We start from the raw sequence: 18,619 nt of genomic DNA on the forward strand, positions 1-18,619 counted from the left end.
GTCGGGAATGTCATTTTGAAGCCATGTTTCAGTAAGGATTGTGACGTCGGGATCATAAGCAATGAGGACGCTTTCTAGATCGACCGATTTGTTGACGACACTTCGAGCGTTTATGTTTATTACAGAAAATGTTGACGGGACCGCGTGAGAAAGTGGAGCCGTTAGCGCTCGTTGAGGCTCCAGATTGCTGCTGTGTCACTGCACAACTACCGGAACCCTTGAGTTCAGTGAGTCATCCCACCGATAAAGCTTACCGTTGACTTTGATCTTGTCAAAGATCAAAGCAACTTTTGCTCCACTACTCCGTTCTTCTCGTGCGCTCGCCCATAGCTTTTTTCGTATTTGTTGCACTCGAGGCGAAAAATCCTCCGAAATGCTGTACCCTGTGCCTTTTAGATTACCGCAGTTCTTTAGAATCCTAGTCTTGTCTCTTCCGTCAACTAGCTTAAGAATGACTGGCCGGCACTTGTTTGCCACTGGCTTGCCAATCCTATGAATGCGCTCGATGGCGACATTTGGCACCTGAATTATGTCTTCCAAGATGCCCTTTGCCACTTGTTCACCAAGAGGCTGATCAGCATCATTCTTTTCTGTCACGCCAAAAATAAGCAAGTTATTTCGTCGACTGCGGTATTGCGTCGACTGCGGGGAAGTCTGCCTTGTTTCTCTTGAGCTATCTCTTGCCTCTTCTCTTTCTTTTTAGTTTTTTTCTGTCTTTATTGCTCCTCTAATTATCTATTTTCCTTGCCCTTTCTACTTTTCTTCTTTTTCCATCTCTTTCTAATACTCGCTTGCTACCTATTTTCTAATTGTACGCCAAGCGACGACCACACAGGCACCTAAAGTGCTTCACACCTAAAAGTACCTTCAGAATGCATGATGCTTTTGCCCATTATGTCTGAGTGTGCTTTGAATACATGCAAGAAAGAAATTTAGGGGAAGAGTGACAATTTCAGAGATGAAAAATTTTTGAAGAGAGAATGTCATTGTGGTCAACGATTCGACTAGTGAACTCGCCTTCAACATAGTATACATAATTTTGGTATCAGACATTTATTGCGCATGAGTTGAAACGTCGTTTTGTGGTACTCGTTTTCATCTACCTAACGATGATAACTGGTAGCGTCACTCAGTTGGTAGAGCATCGAACGCGTTATTCGAAAGTCGCAGATTTGCTTCCTACCCGCGGCAGGTTATCTTTTCATTCACTTTTGCTTGTTCACATTTACATTACAATTACTACTAATAGTATCCCCTATACTTTTTTGGAAGAACTGTCTCTCAGTTATCACTAATATTATGCGTGTAAAGAAATTATTATGACTATGTGAACCATACTGCTTGTCAGTTCTGTTTGCACTGTTTACGCAGTGTATAGTTACTGTATGATGTGCAAAAGAAAGTAATAAAGAAAAAATCCAGTGGTAATAGCTACCTGTTGTTGCATGTACTGGGGCCAGCATGCGTGATCATGTGTCGTTAATTGGTCGAAGACGTCTAATAATAATTTACAAATGGGCTCTTCATAGTGCAAGTAAGAAAGAGTTGTTAACGTTCGCAAAACAGAGGGAGATTTGCTCTCCTACTTCACTTGCATAAACAAACGAACGCAAAAAGATCCCATCAATAAAAATATCAACAGAACAGATATATTTCGAAACAGCCGTGCTTTTGATTATTTATCGCGTTTTTTATTCCTATATGTTCTTAAAGTTTTCGTCAATCCAGTATATCTGCGAACATATTAGATTTATTGATGCACCAAATACATGTGGCTTTTGTGCATCCCCCGAGTAGGCTCATCGGCCAATTTGATCACAGCAGCCGGCGCCGTGCTACGATGGGGGCCAACCGCTGCTGAGGTGCCACCACTGGTGGCTGCGGCGTTGGAAATAGACGGCGGAGGAGTTCCTGGAGACTAAGACTACTGTTCAGTGCGCGCTGCTGGAACAGAGCCTCTTGGTTGACTGCATCTGCGCCAGCGAAAAACGAAGAGAACGGCACGCCATTTCTCCATCCAAATGCTGCAGGTGGCCCGAGCGCCAGCTGTAATGAGTACACGAGAATTCAATTTGACAGACTCACAGGGTCAAGTATTTGCCCTGATACCAAAATGTAAAAAAGGAAACCATTCTTTAACAAGAAAGTCGCTAACTATTGCGTTTCCACAAGAGAGACTTCGTGAAGGCTGCAACTACCTTCATCTTGTTTTTCATCTTGTCTGGAGACAACAAAACGTTGTCTCTATATACACCCCGTCTTCAAGTATTTTCAATATTTTCAAGACTACATCTTTCCCAGAACTTCAATATTATGTCATTTCTTAACTCGTACTACACAATAAGATGGTTTGTTAAAGCTACGATATGATTAATACACCCATCACTATCGAGGAGTGCGCATATATGAATCTACTTACAGAGGGTATCAAATGTGAGGCATTTCTTTGCGTACTACTTTGGCATTCTCCACGTTTCTATCCATCTATTCCTCTATCTAGCCGCCTACGGCTTCATGCTCTCGTGGTCGTCTCCCTTGACTTTTATATATACCAAAATTAGCACGTCAAGACACTAGTCTATTACGAACATGATTAGCGGGCCATCACATGAATAACGTGACATGCTTCTCGCGTATGCCATGAGACTTTCTTCTTAGTCACATGGCACATACCCTTATACCACGGGCCATGGACTGTGGGTCAACGTAACAGGTGATTCACAGTCTATATCAACCCAGGAAGAACGAAAATATACTTTGCAAAAAAATTAACGCGATAGCTTTGGGGTAACCATGTCACAGAAAATTTTGCGCCGGCGTTGCCGGGGACCGCAAGAATCATGATAGGCGCATAGGATGAAAGCACGGTTGGAGCTAAACTTGAACACAGGCACTGAGCGTGGCTGTCAAGTATTCTAACACGGAGTCACGCGTGTGCTCGGAACTGCTTCGAAAAAACAAGTCGGATCCACGTCAATTGAGGTTCGAGTCAAATATGGTTTTGCAATGTCAATTGTGGTTTGACTCTGACGTCATATAAATGTAATCAACATAACATACATTAGTGTATGACTCAGCAAGTCATAGTAAAGTTTTGTCTGACCCTGTACACCACCATGACCCAGAAATGCGCCAATTACCGCAACTTATGATATGCAGATCATCGCACTTTAGCGTGCAATAAAACTGGCGCTTGTTCTGTAACATGAATGCCGACTTTACGTGCGACCACAGACTACCTTTTATGCGCCAATGTAGTCAACGTGTTTGGTGAGCGCTCAATATTCCCCCGTGTACTTCATGTGCATAAAGACGTTGTTCCTACTTGTAACGCCTGGCTCCAAGTACAAGAACTCATAGGATTCTTTATGGATTAGCCTAGGACACCGAGTATAGGCGAGAAACGCATTCTCTTTCTTCTCAGATTTTACTCTGATTGATCCAACCCCACCACCTTCCGAGACTTTAGAGAACCCTCACGCAGCTTTACACGGCCTCCGCGATCTTCCCGTCTTTGACCCAGCTAGGATGCCACATGATGGTGTCACCATGTTTTGTTAGGTCGCATGACGTCATAGTCACGTCATAATGACTTCACAACGACTTTCGCTATATCATGGCATGAGTACGTAATTAAAGACGCCAAGATGCTTTTTTTAATCACTCATGTTGCACCTCATACCGCTGGACGTTGACGCAGCCGAGGCGGAACGCTGACTCCGACGCTCAGTTTTAGCGTTTGGCGCAATAACTGAGCATTTTTTATGCCGACTGTTTCACATTATATGTATATCGATTCACACAGTACGTGGCATCTGTCCGAATTCTCAGCTCATCAACGCATAACGCCTGGTCGCTAGGCTGTCATATGGTGGATGAGAAGAAGCTATTGCCACAGAGGGTTCGCTCACCTCACCAAGTACTGTGGACTACGCTATACATAGTAGGACCAGTACATGTTTTAAATACGAAGCATTTCTCAGCAAAATTCGGCGACTTTGCGCATCTATCTATCTATCTATCTATCTATCTATCTATCTATCTATCTATCTATCTATCTATCTATCTATCTAGCCGCCTACAACATTTAGCTCTCCTGGCCATTTCGATGGTGGAATCAATACCAAAATTTTATGGCGTACCTTGACTGTATCACGAGCATAACTCACTAGTTATAACATGAAAAACATCACATTTCATCGTCTTGCTGCTCTTGCGGTGGTTTCGTTCACATGATATGTTCAAAAAACTGATATAGTATGACATGACTGCATGGCGAACTCAAGTGACAGGCCCTAACGTGGAAATCATGACATGCATGTTATGTAAGGCACGACTCATGACTGACGCCTCGCTCATAGTGCGCTCGTGGTCATTTTACTAACATCACATATACCAAATTTGGTATTACGGGGCGTGAATGGATGACGAAAGTATATGACTGGTTCAAAGATGATAATCAAAAGATGCGTGTAACGTAACAACATGACTACATGCCACGCTCACGATACACCCGCGGCCGTTTCACTATCTTCACATATACCAAATTCGGTATCACGTGGCGTGAATAGATGAAGAAGGCAAATGACACGTTCAAACAAGATAACCATGAGATGCGTTTCATGTAACAAAGAGACCTGTGCGCCGCCACCGGGAACTAATTGCAGCGCGCCGCCGTTAGTTTTATTTCAATCCTGACAGAGAATCTCGACATAAAATGCTTCGCCAGAAGAGCTTTTCTCAATGTGTCCCACTAAAATAGACAGTCTCTTTCAGCCACTGCTCATTTGAGGAAGCTCTGCAAGCAGCGCACCCTCTGTTTCCGGTTCCTCTTCGTCATTTCGACGTCATGAAGATTTTGTCACTCTTTACTCAAACTAGAGGAATCGAAGGCGCTTCAACCAAAGAGGAAAAATATAGAAGACAGTGCGCCTAGCATTGATAAGCCAACCATTTCTCAAGACCTTACCCCATCAGGCTTTTTTCGCGATTCCCACATGCTCTTGCTTTCCTTTTTTTTTTTTTGGAGAGCTCACGGGAACAAACAGAAAAAATCAGGAGCGCGCGCGTGCCAATATCGCCCAGTGGCCCACACACCAACTTCTTGCGATACCACTCCCCTCTCATACTCCATGCTGTGGTCACAGTATCCAGCAGGCTCCTGTTTCAATTTTTATGCGTGGGCGCTTATTCTGAATGCGTCCTCCAAGAGGGCTGTCTATTGCGGTGCAGCTGAATGGCTGGAGTTCGGCGACAAGCGTGCCCCCAGTCCCCTTTTCTTTCACAACGTCATTTATATGTCACGAAGATTTCATAACAGTCCACCCTAAAAGGAGAGTGATAGACCGCGGTTCAACGCAACGAACACAGTGCTTAGACATCCTCGTTTAGTCCTATACATATCGAAGGCCAGCATAAATTGTGACCGCGTAAGCCGTCAAATTAGGTTTAATGTAACCACCCGTCTAACGCAACTCTGAAGGTCGGTGCTCATTCCCTGCATCATTCTCAAACAATTCGAACGCATTCAAAAACACGTTCAAACTTGACAAGTTGGTGCTGTTACAAATTCCGTCCACTTACGATGGCGAGTTTTCCCTTGATCGACGTGGTCGAGCAAACATCACGGCTCACCACTTCTTTCAGTAACTGCAAATGTCATGCCGAAATGGACTGTGGACATTTCCTTTAGATGCGCACATCTAGAATAGCTCCCAGGAAGTTCTCAAGTATCTTCCTCGAGAAGTGTGAATAGTATTGCCAGCACTCAACGCTGCGGCGCTTCCCGGCGTTGTTTGGCGAGGACCAAACTCGCGCGATAGCATGTTCACAGAGTCTTCGACCTACGGCATCGAGCATACATTAATAAAATAGAAAAGTATTATTATGGATGGGTTACTGCACTCTTTTTCTTCATTTTACTCGAGCAAATAGATGAATACATTGAGGGATTAAGGCAATAAAAAAGGTTCAAATAAACGGTAGCTGGGCTAATTGGTATGTATTAATTTTTGAATAACATGACGTGAAATCACAGGAAGAAGAGTGAAGTCAAAAAAATTATGAGCTATCTCTCACGTAGGCCCCCACGCCCAACTGACAGGAAATGTGCAGATAAGTTTCTTCATATGCGAAACGCTTAAAAAGCCCGGGTTATCGCATGCTTTTAGCGTATGCTGTCGCAGCTTGGCGTAAAGTAGCCGAAACCACATACAGCATGCAGCCATGTGTAGCATAGTGAGTGCGCTCTTCCTCTTGGAGAACTCTTCTTCCTCTTGTTCTTTGTTTGTCTCGGTGATTTTATCGAGTGTTGAACAGTTTAGGGGCCCACACGCAGTAGTTGCTTGGCATAACAGAGGCAAAGCCTTTTATAAAAATAGAAAAAAAAATTGGAAGCAAGCATAAAGTACAAAGAAAGAAATGGAAAAATGGGAAGGAAAATAGAAATAACAATAAAGACAAAGAGACAGATAACCAGGAAAAAAGACATCAATAGAAGTAAATAGAGCAAAAGGAAAAAAAAACAAAAACAGCAAAGCAAGAAAAGAGAGGAGGAAAGAAAGAGAAAACCGAGACCTGATTTTCCACTACTGTATAACTTCAGTTAGCAGCATTTGGTGTGCCGTGAATACACTCCTGTGTCCGTGTTTGCACGCCCTAGCTGTGTTTTTGAGGGCTCGAAAACAGGCTCTAAAGATACAAAGTCGAGTGCGTTATTCTTTGTTGGCGTTTCTTGTTTTATTTTTAGTATATTTTTGAGGGCGGCGCTGTTCGTGACGCGAGAACAGTCATTCACTGATTCACGCGAAATGATTAGAACACGTACTCTCGATTGGTTCATATTCTATGGATATTGAATTCTCTCCTACCCTGCTTTCTCATGCATTCGCCCATCCGTTCTTCCTCACCCTACATGATTACCGCGCGAAATGAACTGGTTTTGCTCCACATTGCGCAAGGGGAAACAACAAAGTGTAGCGAGCAAGGCCGAATTTCTGATTCAAAGCTTGGTGCTTGCATTGTAGACGTGCTCTATGACGAAACAAGTATTGATGCAATATCGCCACTAAGTATTGCATAGTGAAGGCGAGAAATTTATCAATTGGTGAGGCAACGCATTAACTGACTCTTCCTATGGACGAACGTTTTGCAGCAAAGGCGATGTAGTTCTGCTTAAAAAAAGGGGGCAGCCTGTGTTCATCGTTTATATGTATTTTTAATTGCAATAACGCTTATGTGAATACTCTGTACAGGTTTGAAAACCTGTACAGAGTATTCTCTGTACAGAGTACAGAGAAAACCTGTATCGTCGCTCTTTTCCGTATAAATTATAAATCAAGAACTTCTGCGCGCGGGCTGTATGAATGCTGTACTGGCCAGTAAAAGCTCGCGAACGCTATCGAGGTATACAGTGAAGCTTAGTTGGAGCAAGCTGCCCATTCGCGTGGCACGGAGGCACATGCGGTAACCTCACCCGGCGTACGATGCCTGCCGATGATTGCTCCTCAGTCCTGCAGAAAGGAAACGCCCTGTTAGACTTTCACTGGACTTTGCTATGACGAATATACGCTGTGAGGGCAGGCGGAAACACTGGATTTGGCCTATCAGTGGACGGATAAGTATGAAGGGATGCCGAGGTAGGAGGTGTGTGTGGCCCAGGCCACAACCGCGAGCTTTGCTTAGAAGGACATGCTTTCGGCGGGCATCAGCAAGCGGCTCGTATGAGCTTTTTCTACGCACTATATGATCTTGCCGATGCTGTTGTGACCACTGATAAGATAACCTGCACGAAAACTGCTTCTTTCCCACGGGCGATCCTATTGCCGTACACAATACAGAGTTTTGCAGAGTTACGCAAGATCGCATTATTAAGATTTTCAAACTCGTATCCTTGGTTCGTTATAACATTCCAACATGCCTCCCTCTAATGAACAACTACATGTTTTTTTAATTCAAGGGACAAATGTCTCTCCCGACCAGCTTCTGTATCTATACCCCCCCCCCCCCCCACGCCGTGCCGCACCGCCGCCGACCAGATGAACTTCACGCCAGTCGCTGCCGGCAACATTAGGACCGGCGCACAGATCTATAATAACAACATGACTACATGTCACGCTGATGATGCGCTCGCCGCCGTTTCGCTAGCTTCACACACAACAACATTTCGTATTATAGGATGTGAATGAATTACAAAGGTATTTGACTGGTGCAAACATGATAATCATGAGGTGCGTGTCATGCAACAACTTGACAACATATCATATTCATTGTTATAGGCCCGTGTGCTCAGATTTGGGTTCACGTTAAAGAACCCCAGGTGGTCGACATTTCCGGAGCCCTTCACTACAGCATCTCTCATAATCACGTGGTAGTTTTCGGACGTTAAACCCCACATATCGATGAACATACCATATTCATGAGGTGCTCGCTGCCGCTTTGCTAGCTCCACATATACAAAATTTGGTATAACGTGACGTGATAGACGATCAAAGTAAATGACACGTCGAAACATGATAATAATGATGTAGAAGTAATTAGCGGCATAATTTACGTCCGTCCGCCTCGTATCCATGTGCTCATTTTTTAAGGGACATATCAGCCTTCCTAATTCATGCTTCGCATATCATCGATTCCTACTGTACGTGGGAACTGCCAATTTTTTGTGTATATATAGCTCGCGAACACAAACCACCCTGCTAAACGGCAAGTGAGCTCCTAAAGCACTTAAAAGGTTCGGTGACATGAGCAATGCATATCTATGTAGGAACCCAATAAGCAAACATTTGGTCGTTCGTCCGCTACTAGGACAGTGTTCCGTTTCAGAGTTTGCCATAAAGTGCACCGCGAGAGAGTTCTTTTAAGCGCGGAGCTCTTTAGGGACCCGGCTTGTCCTATGCTGTTGTATGCTGTCGAATCTTGGCGTAACGCAGGCAAAATCTTGGCGTAACGCAGGTAAGCTCATGCAATGCCACTGGCAGTAGTGGCATTGCACAAGCTACAAATTAAGCAGAGTTCCCTGTTCTTGAAGTTATCCTGACCACCCGTTTCTTTGCCCGTCCCGGCTGCTTCATCGGCGGTTATATTCGTGGTGCTTCATCGTCGCATTGCCCTTGGAAGGTGCTGGATCATCCACACGTGGTGAAGCTGTGACTGCGCGATCACTTTGTGGCCTGCTGCTAGCATTGGACGATTTCGCCGCTGGAGGTCGCTGCCCTGAGAGCAAGCCCTATATACTTGCCAGTACCAGCACCAGCTCTTCACTGGCAGCAGTGGCATTGCACGAGCTGCAAATTAAGCAGAGTTCCCTCTTCTTGCAGGTATTTTTTCAAGCTCTTTTTTGTATAGTTTCTACTTTTTTTTTCAACTGCCGCTGCTGCCAAAAATTGCGTTCTGATTTGTATTTTATTTTTTTGTGTCTACAATTGTTTTTTTTATCAAGAGTATTTACCATGCCAACTAATGTGAACTCTCAAAAAAATTGAAGACCTTGAGGCTAAAATTAACAGCTTGGCTAAGGACACATCTGAAAAGGTCTTCGGCAGGTTCTTACTCAAGCTGCAAGAATCGGGCATAGATGTTGCTGAACTAAAAAAAAAAAGAAGTTGTATCCCTACAATTGAGTGCAGAGCACTTGAACGAACTTGTCGAGGACCTACGTAACCAAAATGTCACATTGGTAAATGAAAATAAACAGCTAAAAACCCAGAATGACTCCCTCAGCCGCAAGGTTAGGAACTGGAGCAATACTCGCGCATGAGCAATGTGGAGATCAAGGGCGTTCCCTGCTCTCAGAGGGAAGACTACAGTGCAATCGTGAAAATGATAGGGGACAAGGCTGGCTGTCCCTTATTGCCTGGTGATCTCGACATTGTGCATCGCGTGCCAACACGGTCTAAAGATAACATAAACACTATTGCGCGCTTCTGCTCTCGGACTAAGAAATTTGACTACATCAGTAAAGCACGTAAGGCAAAGCTCTGTGCTAGTGATCTTGGTATCACTGGTGGTACTAACGCCCCTGTCTTTATCAATGATCATTTGACTCCAAGCAACAAGTTCCTCTTTTCTAAAGCCTTAACACTAAAAAAGGAAAAGAACTGGATGTTTCTCTGGACAGACAACTGTCAAATTAAAGCTAGAAAGACTACTAATAGCAGAGTCCTGCGCCTTCGCGATGACTTCGATTTCACAAAAATAGACTAAGCCTTGCACAATGTGATCATTGCATCATTTTTGTCTCGCATCAACATGGATGCTCTTACATAACCAGACCATGTTAACTCATTCATAAGTGGATATAACTCTTTCATTCATTTCAATGCTAGGAGCCTACGTAAACACTTCGATGAAATCCATGATCTACTTTCTTCAAATAGTAACTCTTTTTCACTTATTGCCATAACAGAAACATGGTTATCAGTCGCTGACAGAAATCTCTATTGCTTCCCAAATTATAGCTCAGAATACTGTAACAGAATAACTAGCAGTCATGGTGGTACGGCCATTTTTATATCCCCTGATCTTTCTTATAGGAGAAGGCATGATTTGCACTTGCCTGTAACTAATTGCTAATCAGTTTGGATTGAAATCACTAATTGTTCACCATCTTGCGATCAGAGAGATTTCATATTTGGCTGCGTTTACCGATCTCCCTCATCCTAAGTCGAACATTTTTTTTTAAGCTTGAAAATGTCCTACATATCATTTCTCTTGAGAATATAACTGCCATTTTAATGGGTGACATCAACATTAACTTACTCGATTTCACTTCACCTGTCGTTATTAGTAACACTAGTCTACTGCAAAGCTATGGATTTGAGTCCTTCAATGATGTTCCTACACGGCAAGTTCTCAGCGGTGCTTGGACCCTGATATATCATGCTTTCTCTAACTCGCTAATATTTCCGCAGGTGAAAGTTCTCGACAGTGACATTACTGGTCATTGTCCTTTGCTCCTACGCTTCAATCGGCAACTACGTCCTTGCACTCTTTCTCATTGCAAATATGTTCTGGATAAAGAGAGTTTCATAACTGCCATGGAGGACTTAGATTGGACCGAGGTTAAATCTTGTAATAATCCCCAAAAAGCGTTTTCCAAATTTTTTCCTTAATTATTTCGCATATCCGAAAATTCACTTCCAAAAAGTAATGTAAAAAAATATTAGCATTTTATCATAATCCGTGAATGTCTCAAAAGCTATTAGTTGCTTTACGTAGACGCGACAACCTCTAGAAAAAACTAAAAGCCAGCCGTTTAATACTAAGTTAATTGCCCGCTACAAAAAATTACGTAACGCTGTAAACAAGCACTTAAAAGCTGCGAAACGTTCTTTTCTAGAAGAAAAATATTGCAAGCAGGTAATAATGCTAAACAAAAATGGGACATTGTAAACTGCTTTCTAAACAGGAATTCTCGCCACCAAGTATCCAGAATTGTAATCGACAACATTGAATTTAACTCGCCTATCGACGTAGCTAACGCTTTCTGTTCCTACTTTTTTAGCGCTGACGCACCCTGTCCCACACAAATCACACCACTTAGATGCCTCCCTCATTCGTTTTTTTTTCTCTTTCCCACTGCTCCTGAAGAAATACATAATGTCATAAAACACCTCAAATCTACCGGTGCAGGAATTGATGAAGTCCTGCCTGCTCATATAAAACTCATTTCGCTCCAATTTCTGATATATTGTGTTTCATTACGAATTTGATATTCAAGACAGGCGTATTTCCTCAAGGACTTAAACATGGTAAAGTTATCCCAGTTCATAAAAAAAGTGACAGGACATTGAATAATAATTACTGACCCATTTGTGTTCTGCCCTTTTTTGGTAAAGTTATTGAGAAGTTGATTGGAGAACGCCTAACCAATTACCTTGATAAATTCGATATTCAGTCCCCTTGACAGTTCTGCTTTCGCAATCATTTCTCTACTGATTTAGCACTCATTCATCTAACCGATCAACTAAAAAAATTCATATGTTTATTTTCAGGATCAGAATTCATCGAACTAACAAAAGCATTCGACAGTTTAAATCACATCATTCTCTTTAATAAGCTTGACGCGATCGCTGTATGTGGTCCTGCTTTAGCGTTACTAAAAAGCTACCTGCATAACCGCGTTCAACTTGTGTCCATTTCTAATGTACATTCTAAGGAATTATCTACTAATATTGGTGTCCCTCAAGGATCCATTTTAGGACCACTCCTGTTTTTAATTTATATAAATGATCTTCCTAACTGTCTGTCCTTCACTAATTCCATTTTGTATGCTGATGACACTACCATATTTACTTCTGACAAAAGCATTTCACTTCTCGTCGACAAGCTAAGCATTGACTTGAAAAATGTTTCAAGTTGGTGCAGTGCCAACTTGTTAACTATTAACGCAACCAAGACTGAATTTGTAGCATTTTCAACGCATCAAAAATATTCAGCATCCTTTCCTTCGTTGACTTCTGGCTCAAACTCCATTTTTCCCAGTGCCTGCGCTTCTTTTCTTGGAATTTCTCTCGACTGTAGCTTGAAATACATAGATCTTATTTCTGACATCAAAAAGAAAATAGCATACGGCATCCGCGCTCTGATTAAAACTCTTCCATACTTCACGCGTTCCACTTTACTGTCCCTCAACTATTCATTCGTTCATTCTCATATTAATTATGGCATAATGTGCTGGGATAAAACCTATAACACTCATTTGGCTTCCCTTTAAGTACTACAGAACCAATTCATAAGAATCATTACAAACAGTTCACGTTTTTCTAACGGTAAATGCCTACTTCATGATAACAGCATTTTGACCATTTCAGAGCTCCTCAATTACATCTTAGGTATCATATTCTATAAACACATAACCAAGACACTACCTCCTATCTGCTTCTCATCTTCCGACCTTGTTGCTCATAGTAATACTAGATTTGCATGAAACAATAACGTCCTTTTCCCTAAGGTACGTCCTATTTATGGCAAACTAGCTGCTGAATTTTCATCTATAGCATTTTGGAACACAATACCATCTGTTATTAAAAATGCTAGAAACTTGCATCACTACAAGAAAAAACTAAAATAACACATTATGCATGCCTATTTTTACTGTTTCTTACCATAGCGCTACCTTGTTTGAATGTCGACATGTTATGTATTACAACTTTTTGTATTCTTTTTCAGTTATACTCTGCACATTATTCATTGATTCATTTGGTTTTATTTCACGTTTGTTTTCCTTTGGTATGTATATAGTGTATGTGTAAGTATGCGTGTATACATGTGTATATATATTTTAGTGGGGAATTCGCAAGGCACTGACTAGTGGGACTATCTTTCTCTGAGTGCGAAGCGCGAGTGGGTGCACGAGCTGTAGACGCTGCACTGCTCGAGCATTTCTGTTCGTACCGGCTGCCTGCCTACTTACTACCTGGCGTCGCTATTAAACTCCCTTGCAATATGCATATATATATATATATATATATATATATATATATATATATATATATATATTTCAATGTATTGTTGCAAATATGCTTAGTTTATAATTTTGATTATTGCTTATGTTGCCTCTAACAGTGTTTTACCTCGATTTGCCCTTAACAGGAGGTCCCGATACAGTCTTTGACTTTGGGACCTCTTTTTGTATACTAAACACATGTCACATTCTTGTATTCGTACCAATAAAAAATCTGAAATCAGAAAATCACGAATAGAGCAATCGATATCCATATAATCAACTAGTCGTGTTTTTACGTCAAACGTTGAGCGGAATTCCAGAATGAGAAAATCACAATTATGCACGTATATTGATCGCATGCTCGCACAAAAAAAAAGTCTACTTCATCTTGTTCATCGAGTGCCTTGATGATGATGATATTAGGTGCAGAGCACTTTAGGGGTCGGGGGTGTCGTATACTGTCATATGCTGCCATCCCATGGCGTTACTTCGGCAAAACCACGTGTAAAAGTTTGAAAGATATATAGGAAGCACGTAATAAATGGAAAGCAATGAAAAAAAATAAAAAAAACGCCGTCATGCAAACGTTTTGAGGGTTGCTTCAGCCGATGACATGTGTCGGTAAAGGTGCAAAGGCCAGTTTGTGTTATTTTTCAAGTGATGGTTCTCTTTGCTGTTGCTCTTGTTGCCTAGTTGCGTACGCATATTTAACGAGAAGGGTAAGCAGGCACATAGCATTGAAAAAAAAAACAGGTTTGCCAACAATGACGTCTTTGCCGAGTGGAAACGCTTATGCCAGCTTGGCACAAGCGATAATCTTTCAGCGTGACGTCAATATGTAACTTTCTCATTCTGGAATTCTGCTCAACGTTTGACGCGAAAACACCATTAGTTGCTGATGTTGCTATTATATCGCTGTTGAAATTGACCTTGTTCGGATTAGTACTGTGCGAAAATTCATTTCTATCTATCTATCTATCTATCTATCTATCTCGGACATAGCATGCAAAGGTGCAGAACATGTCCCGTCTTGGTGGTCTGGTGGATAAGGTACTCGGCTGCAGACTCGCAGGTCACGGGATCGAATCCTGGCTGCAACGGCTGCATTTTCGATGGAAGCGGAAATGCTGTAGGCCCGTGTACTCAGATTTCGGCGCGCGTTAGAGAACGCTAGGAGGTCGGATTTTCCGGAGTCCTCCACTACGGCGTCTCTCATAATCCTATGGTGGTTATCGGAAGTTAAACCTCACAAATCAATCATCAATGGGTCATACATTTGGATGCTATCTCCCCGTCTGTTTCGAACCGTTCCTCAACCAACGTGCATTACTTCGAAATGCATGCTCTAAGGAACTAGTGCTCTGAACAGACCATATTGTCACGTTAAAGAGACAGGAGACGTTTTTAAGGCGTCCTCACAAAAGTCCGAAGAGCGGTCGGCTCAGCGCAGCCAAAAACAGAACAATGGCACGAGGGGAACTGCCACTTCGTCTGCCTCTTTTGCGCTGGCAGATCAAGCGCGCGGCACTGCCCCTCCTCCCTGAAGAGCATCGCCTCGATGCTAAACGAAGCGTGTATCGTAAAAAAAAACATTGTCACAGTGTGTGGTACGGTTTTAACCGCACCACGTGCACAATCTCGGGTCGTAGCTGTCGGCGTCGGGGTGGTTGGCTTCCGTCCGGAAGGACTTCGTAATTGACGTCGCTCACTTGTCGTAGCACTTTGTACGGGCCAAAATACCGACTGAGAAGCTTCTCAGAGAGACCTTTGCAGCGCACAGGGGTCCAAACCAACACCTGGTCACCTGGTTTATAATCGACTTGTCTGTGGCAGCGGTTGTAGCGCTGTGCATCGACGCCTTGTTGTTTCTTGATGTTTACGCGGGCTAGTTGACGTGCTTCCTCGGCTCGTTGCACGAAACACTCAGCATCTTCGTCGAGATTCTCGATGTTGTCAATGTCGCATGGGAGCATTGCGTCCAACATCGTCTGAACGTCCCGACCGTATAGAAGACGAAACGGAGTGAATCGTGTGGTCTCTTGCGTAGCGGTATTATACGCGAATGTTACGTAAGGCAGTATTTCATTTCACGTCTTGTGCTGTACGTCTATGTACATAGACAGCATATCAGTCATCGTTTTGTTAAGCCGCTCGGTCAGTCCATTTGTCTGAGGGTGATACGCTGTTGTCTTGCGATGCGTGGAGTAACTTAACTGAAAAACTTGTTCAAGGAGCCTTGCTGTAAACGCTGTTCCTCGGTCTGTGATGACACAGGATGGAGCACCGTGGCGTAATACAATTCTCTCGATGAAAAACTGAGCAACTTCACAAGCCGTGCTTTTAGGAAGCGCCTTAGTTTCAGCATAGCGGGTTAGATAATCTGTAGCGACGATTATCCACTTGTTGCCGGAAGATGACAAGGGAAACGGACCCAGGAGGTCCATGCCGACTTGATCGAAGGGTGTTCTGGGTGGCTCGATAGGGTGAAGTAATCCCGCAGGCTTAACAGATGGGGATTTTCGGCGCTGGCATTCGCGGCAGGCTTGAACGTACTGTTTAACGCAAGCGGCAAGTTTCGGCCAGTAGTAAGACTTTCGTACCCTAGCGATGGTTCGGGTGATGCCCAGATGGCCCGATGGAGGCTCGTTGTGGCAGGCAAATAGAATTTCCTCACGCAGCTCTGCGGGGACGACCAACAGGTAAGTTTTGTTGCTGGCGGCTGCGTTCTTCTTGTACAACACGCCCTGTCGTAAGCAGAAGGATGACAATCCGCGAGTTATATGCTGGGGCAGTGATACGTTGCGGCCCTCTAGATGTTCAATGATAGGTCGCAATTGAGCATCTGCTCGCTGCCGTAAAGCCAAGTCTGTTACGCTTACGGAGCCAAGGAAAGGGCAGTCCTCTTCGAAGCTCTGAGCGGCAGGCTCAACTGGCGCGCGTGACAACGTGTCCGCATCTTCGTGTGCACGACCGGACTTGTACACGATAGTGACGTCGTACTCCTGCAGACGTAGGCTCCACCTTGCCAGTCGTCCGGAGGGGTCTCTGAGGTTCGCAAGCCAGCACAGCGAGTGATGATCCGTCACTACTCTGAATGGACGGCCGTAAAGGTAAGGTCGAAACTTAGCAATTGCCCACACGACAGCAAGGCACTCCTTCTCCGTGGTACTGTAGTTTGACTCCGGGCGTGTTAGGGTTCGGCTTGCGTAGGCGATAACCTTTTCAATTCCCTCCTGCCGTTGGACGAGTACCGCGCCCAGACCGACGTTACTGGCGTCGGTATGAATTTCTGTTTCGGCTTCCTCGTCGAAATGTCCAAGAACAGGTGGTGATGCCAGGCGAAGCCGAAGCTCTGTGAATGCTGATTCTTGTTCAGCACTCCAAACGAACGGCGTATCGTCTCTAGTGAGTCTAGTTAATGGTTCGGCAATTTTCGAAAAATTGCCTATAAAGCGCCGGTAGTACGCGCATAGACCAAGAAACCGCCGCACACTTTTCTTATCGGCAGGAGTCGGGAAGGCTGCGACAGCGGCGGTTTTCTCAGGGTCAGGACGGACGCCTTCTGCGCTTACGACATGTCCAAGGAACTTTAGTTCTTCGTAACCGAAATGGCATTTTTGCGGCTTTAACGTAAGGTTAGCCGTCCGAATCGCCTCAAGTACTTGTCGTAGTCGCTTCAGATGTTCGGAGAAGCTGGTTGAAAACACGACCACATCATCCAAGTACACAAGGCAGCTTTGCCATTTTAAGTCAGTCAACACAGTGTCCATCATGCGTTGGAAGGTAGCTGGCGCAGAGCAGAGTCCGAACGGTAGCACCCGAAATTCGTAGAGGCCATCCGGCGTGACAAAGGCGGTTTTTTCGCGGTCGCGCTCATCAACCTCAATTTGCCAGTAGCCACTCTTTAAATCCAGGGAAGAAAAATACTTCGCTCGTCGTAGTCGGTCAAGCGAGTCATCAATACGCGGCAGCGGATAAACATCTTTTTTTGTGACGTTGTTGAGCTTTCTGTAATCTACACAGAAGCGAAGCGTACCGTCCTTCTTCTTAACCAGAACGACCGGTGAGGACCAGGGACTGTTCGAAGGCTGGATAACGCCGTCGTCGATCATTTCTTTCACTTGCTGCTTGATAGCTGCGCGTTCTGTCGGCGAGACGCGGTATGGCTGTTGGTGAATAGGTCTTGCGTCGTCGTAAGTGATTATCCTGTGCTGTGTAATTGGCGTCTGACTCACTTTAGACGACTGAGCAAAGCACGCCCTGAATTCAAACAATAGCTCTCGCAAGGCCCTCTGGTTCTCTTCTGGCAGTGCACTGTTCATGTCAACATCTATTACGGTTTGTCCATTGCGGCTACTGTCTTCACAGGCAAAACACTCAATGACGTCCTCCAAGGCTTCAGCGTAGGCGACCGCAGTGCCCCGGAAAAGGTGACGATGCTCATTGGTGAAATTTGTAATCATGACCTCGGCTGTACCGTTCCGAATGTCAATGATGCCTCGTGCCACAGAAATTCCAAGCGCCAGCAGCAGGGAGACGTTGCACTCTGCCACTGTTTCACCGTCACTGGTTCCTTCGGAAGTCACCTGAATTAGGATACTTGCACGAGGTGGTATTGTGACACTGTCGTCGGAAACACGGAGGGCGGTTGTACGGCGGTTGGAGTCCCTTGACGTAGCGTTGACTGTCGAAAAGGAAATGCAGCGTCGCCGTAGGTCGATTACGGCGCCATATTCCCGAAGAAAATCGAGGCCGAGAATTAATTCGCGGGAGCAGTCACGTAGCACGATGGAGCTGACCAAAAACGTGCAGCCTCGTCTTTGTAGCCTGGACGTGCACAAACCAACCGGCGTTACAACATGTCCGCCAGCTGTACGTACATGCGATCCTGTCCAAGGCATTATCACTTTCTTCAAGGTACGTGCCAATTGTCCGCTAATAATCGAGTAGTCAGCACCAGTGTCTATTAAGGCAGTTAAATTGCGACCGTCGAGCAGCACAGGTATGTCCATTGAAAAGTCGCTCAGCTGGGATACAGGCGCCGGCGTAGTCGAATTTCCGTTGGTCCGATGTCGCGTCGATTGGAGGGCGAGGTCTTCATCACGTCGAGAATCAGCGGCCTCGCCTCGAAAGGTCGCTGGCGTTAGTTTTCCAGGCGAGGGCTCGGAGACC

The 18,619-nt window shown here is 44.3% G+C and overlaps 1 protein-coding gene across 1 annotated transcript in view; it reads right to left on the reverse strand.

The window, feature by feature from the left end:
- Positions 1 to 1,752: 1,752 nt before the first annotated feature.
- Positions 1,753 to 18,619, reverse strand: part of LOC142777384 (uncharacterized) — a 29,095-nt gene continuing 12,228 nt past the window's right edge. The window contains exon 2 of the mRNA XM_075881727.1: positions 1,753 to 2,046. Coding sequence (XP_075737842.1) covers positions 1,816 to 2,046 — 231 coding nt within the window. The 3' untranslated portion in view covers positions 1,753 to 1,815. The remainder of the gene's footprint in view (positions 2,047 to 18,619) is intronic.

This window comes from Rhipicephalus microplus, chromosome X (assembly GCF_043290135.1).
Source record: "Rhipicephalus microplus isolate Deutch F79 chromosome X, USDA_Rmic, whole genome shotgun sequence".
NCBI classification, from domain to species: domain Eukaryota; kingdom Metazoa; phylum Arthropoda; class Arachnida; order Ixodida; family Ixodidae; genus Rhipicephalus; species Rhipicephalus microplus.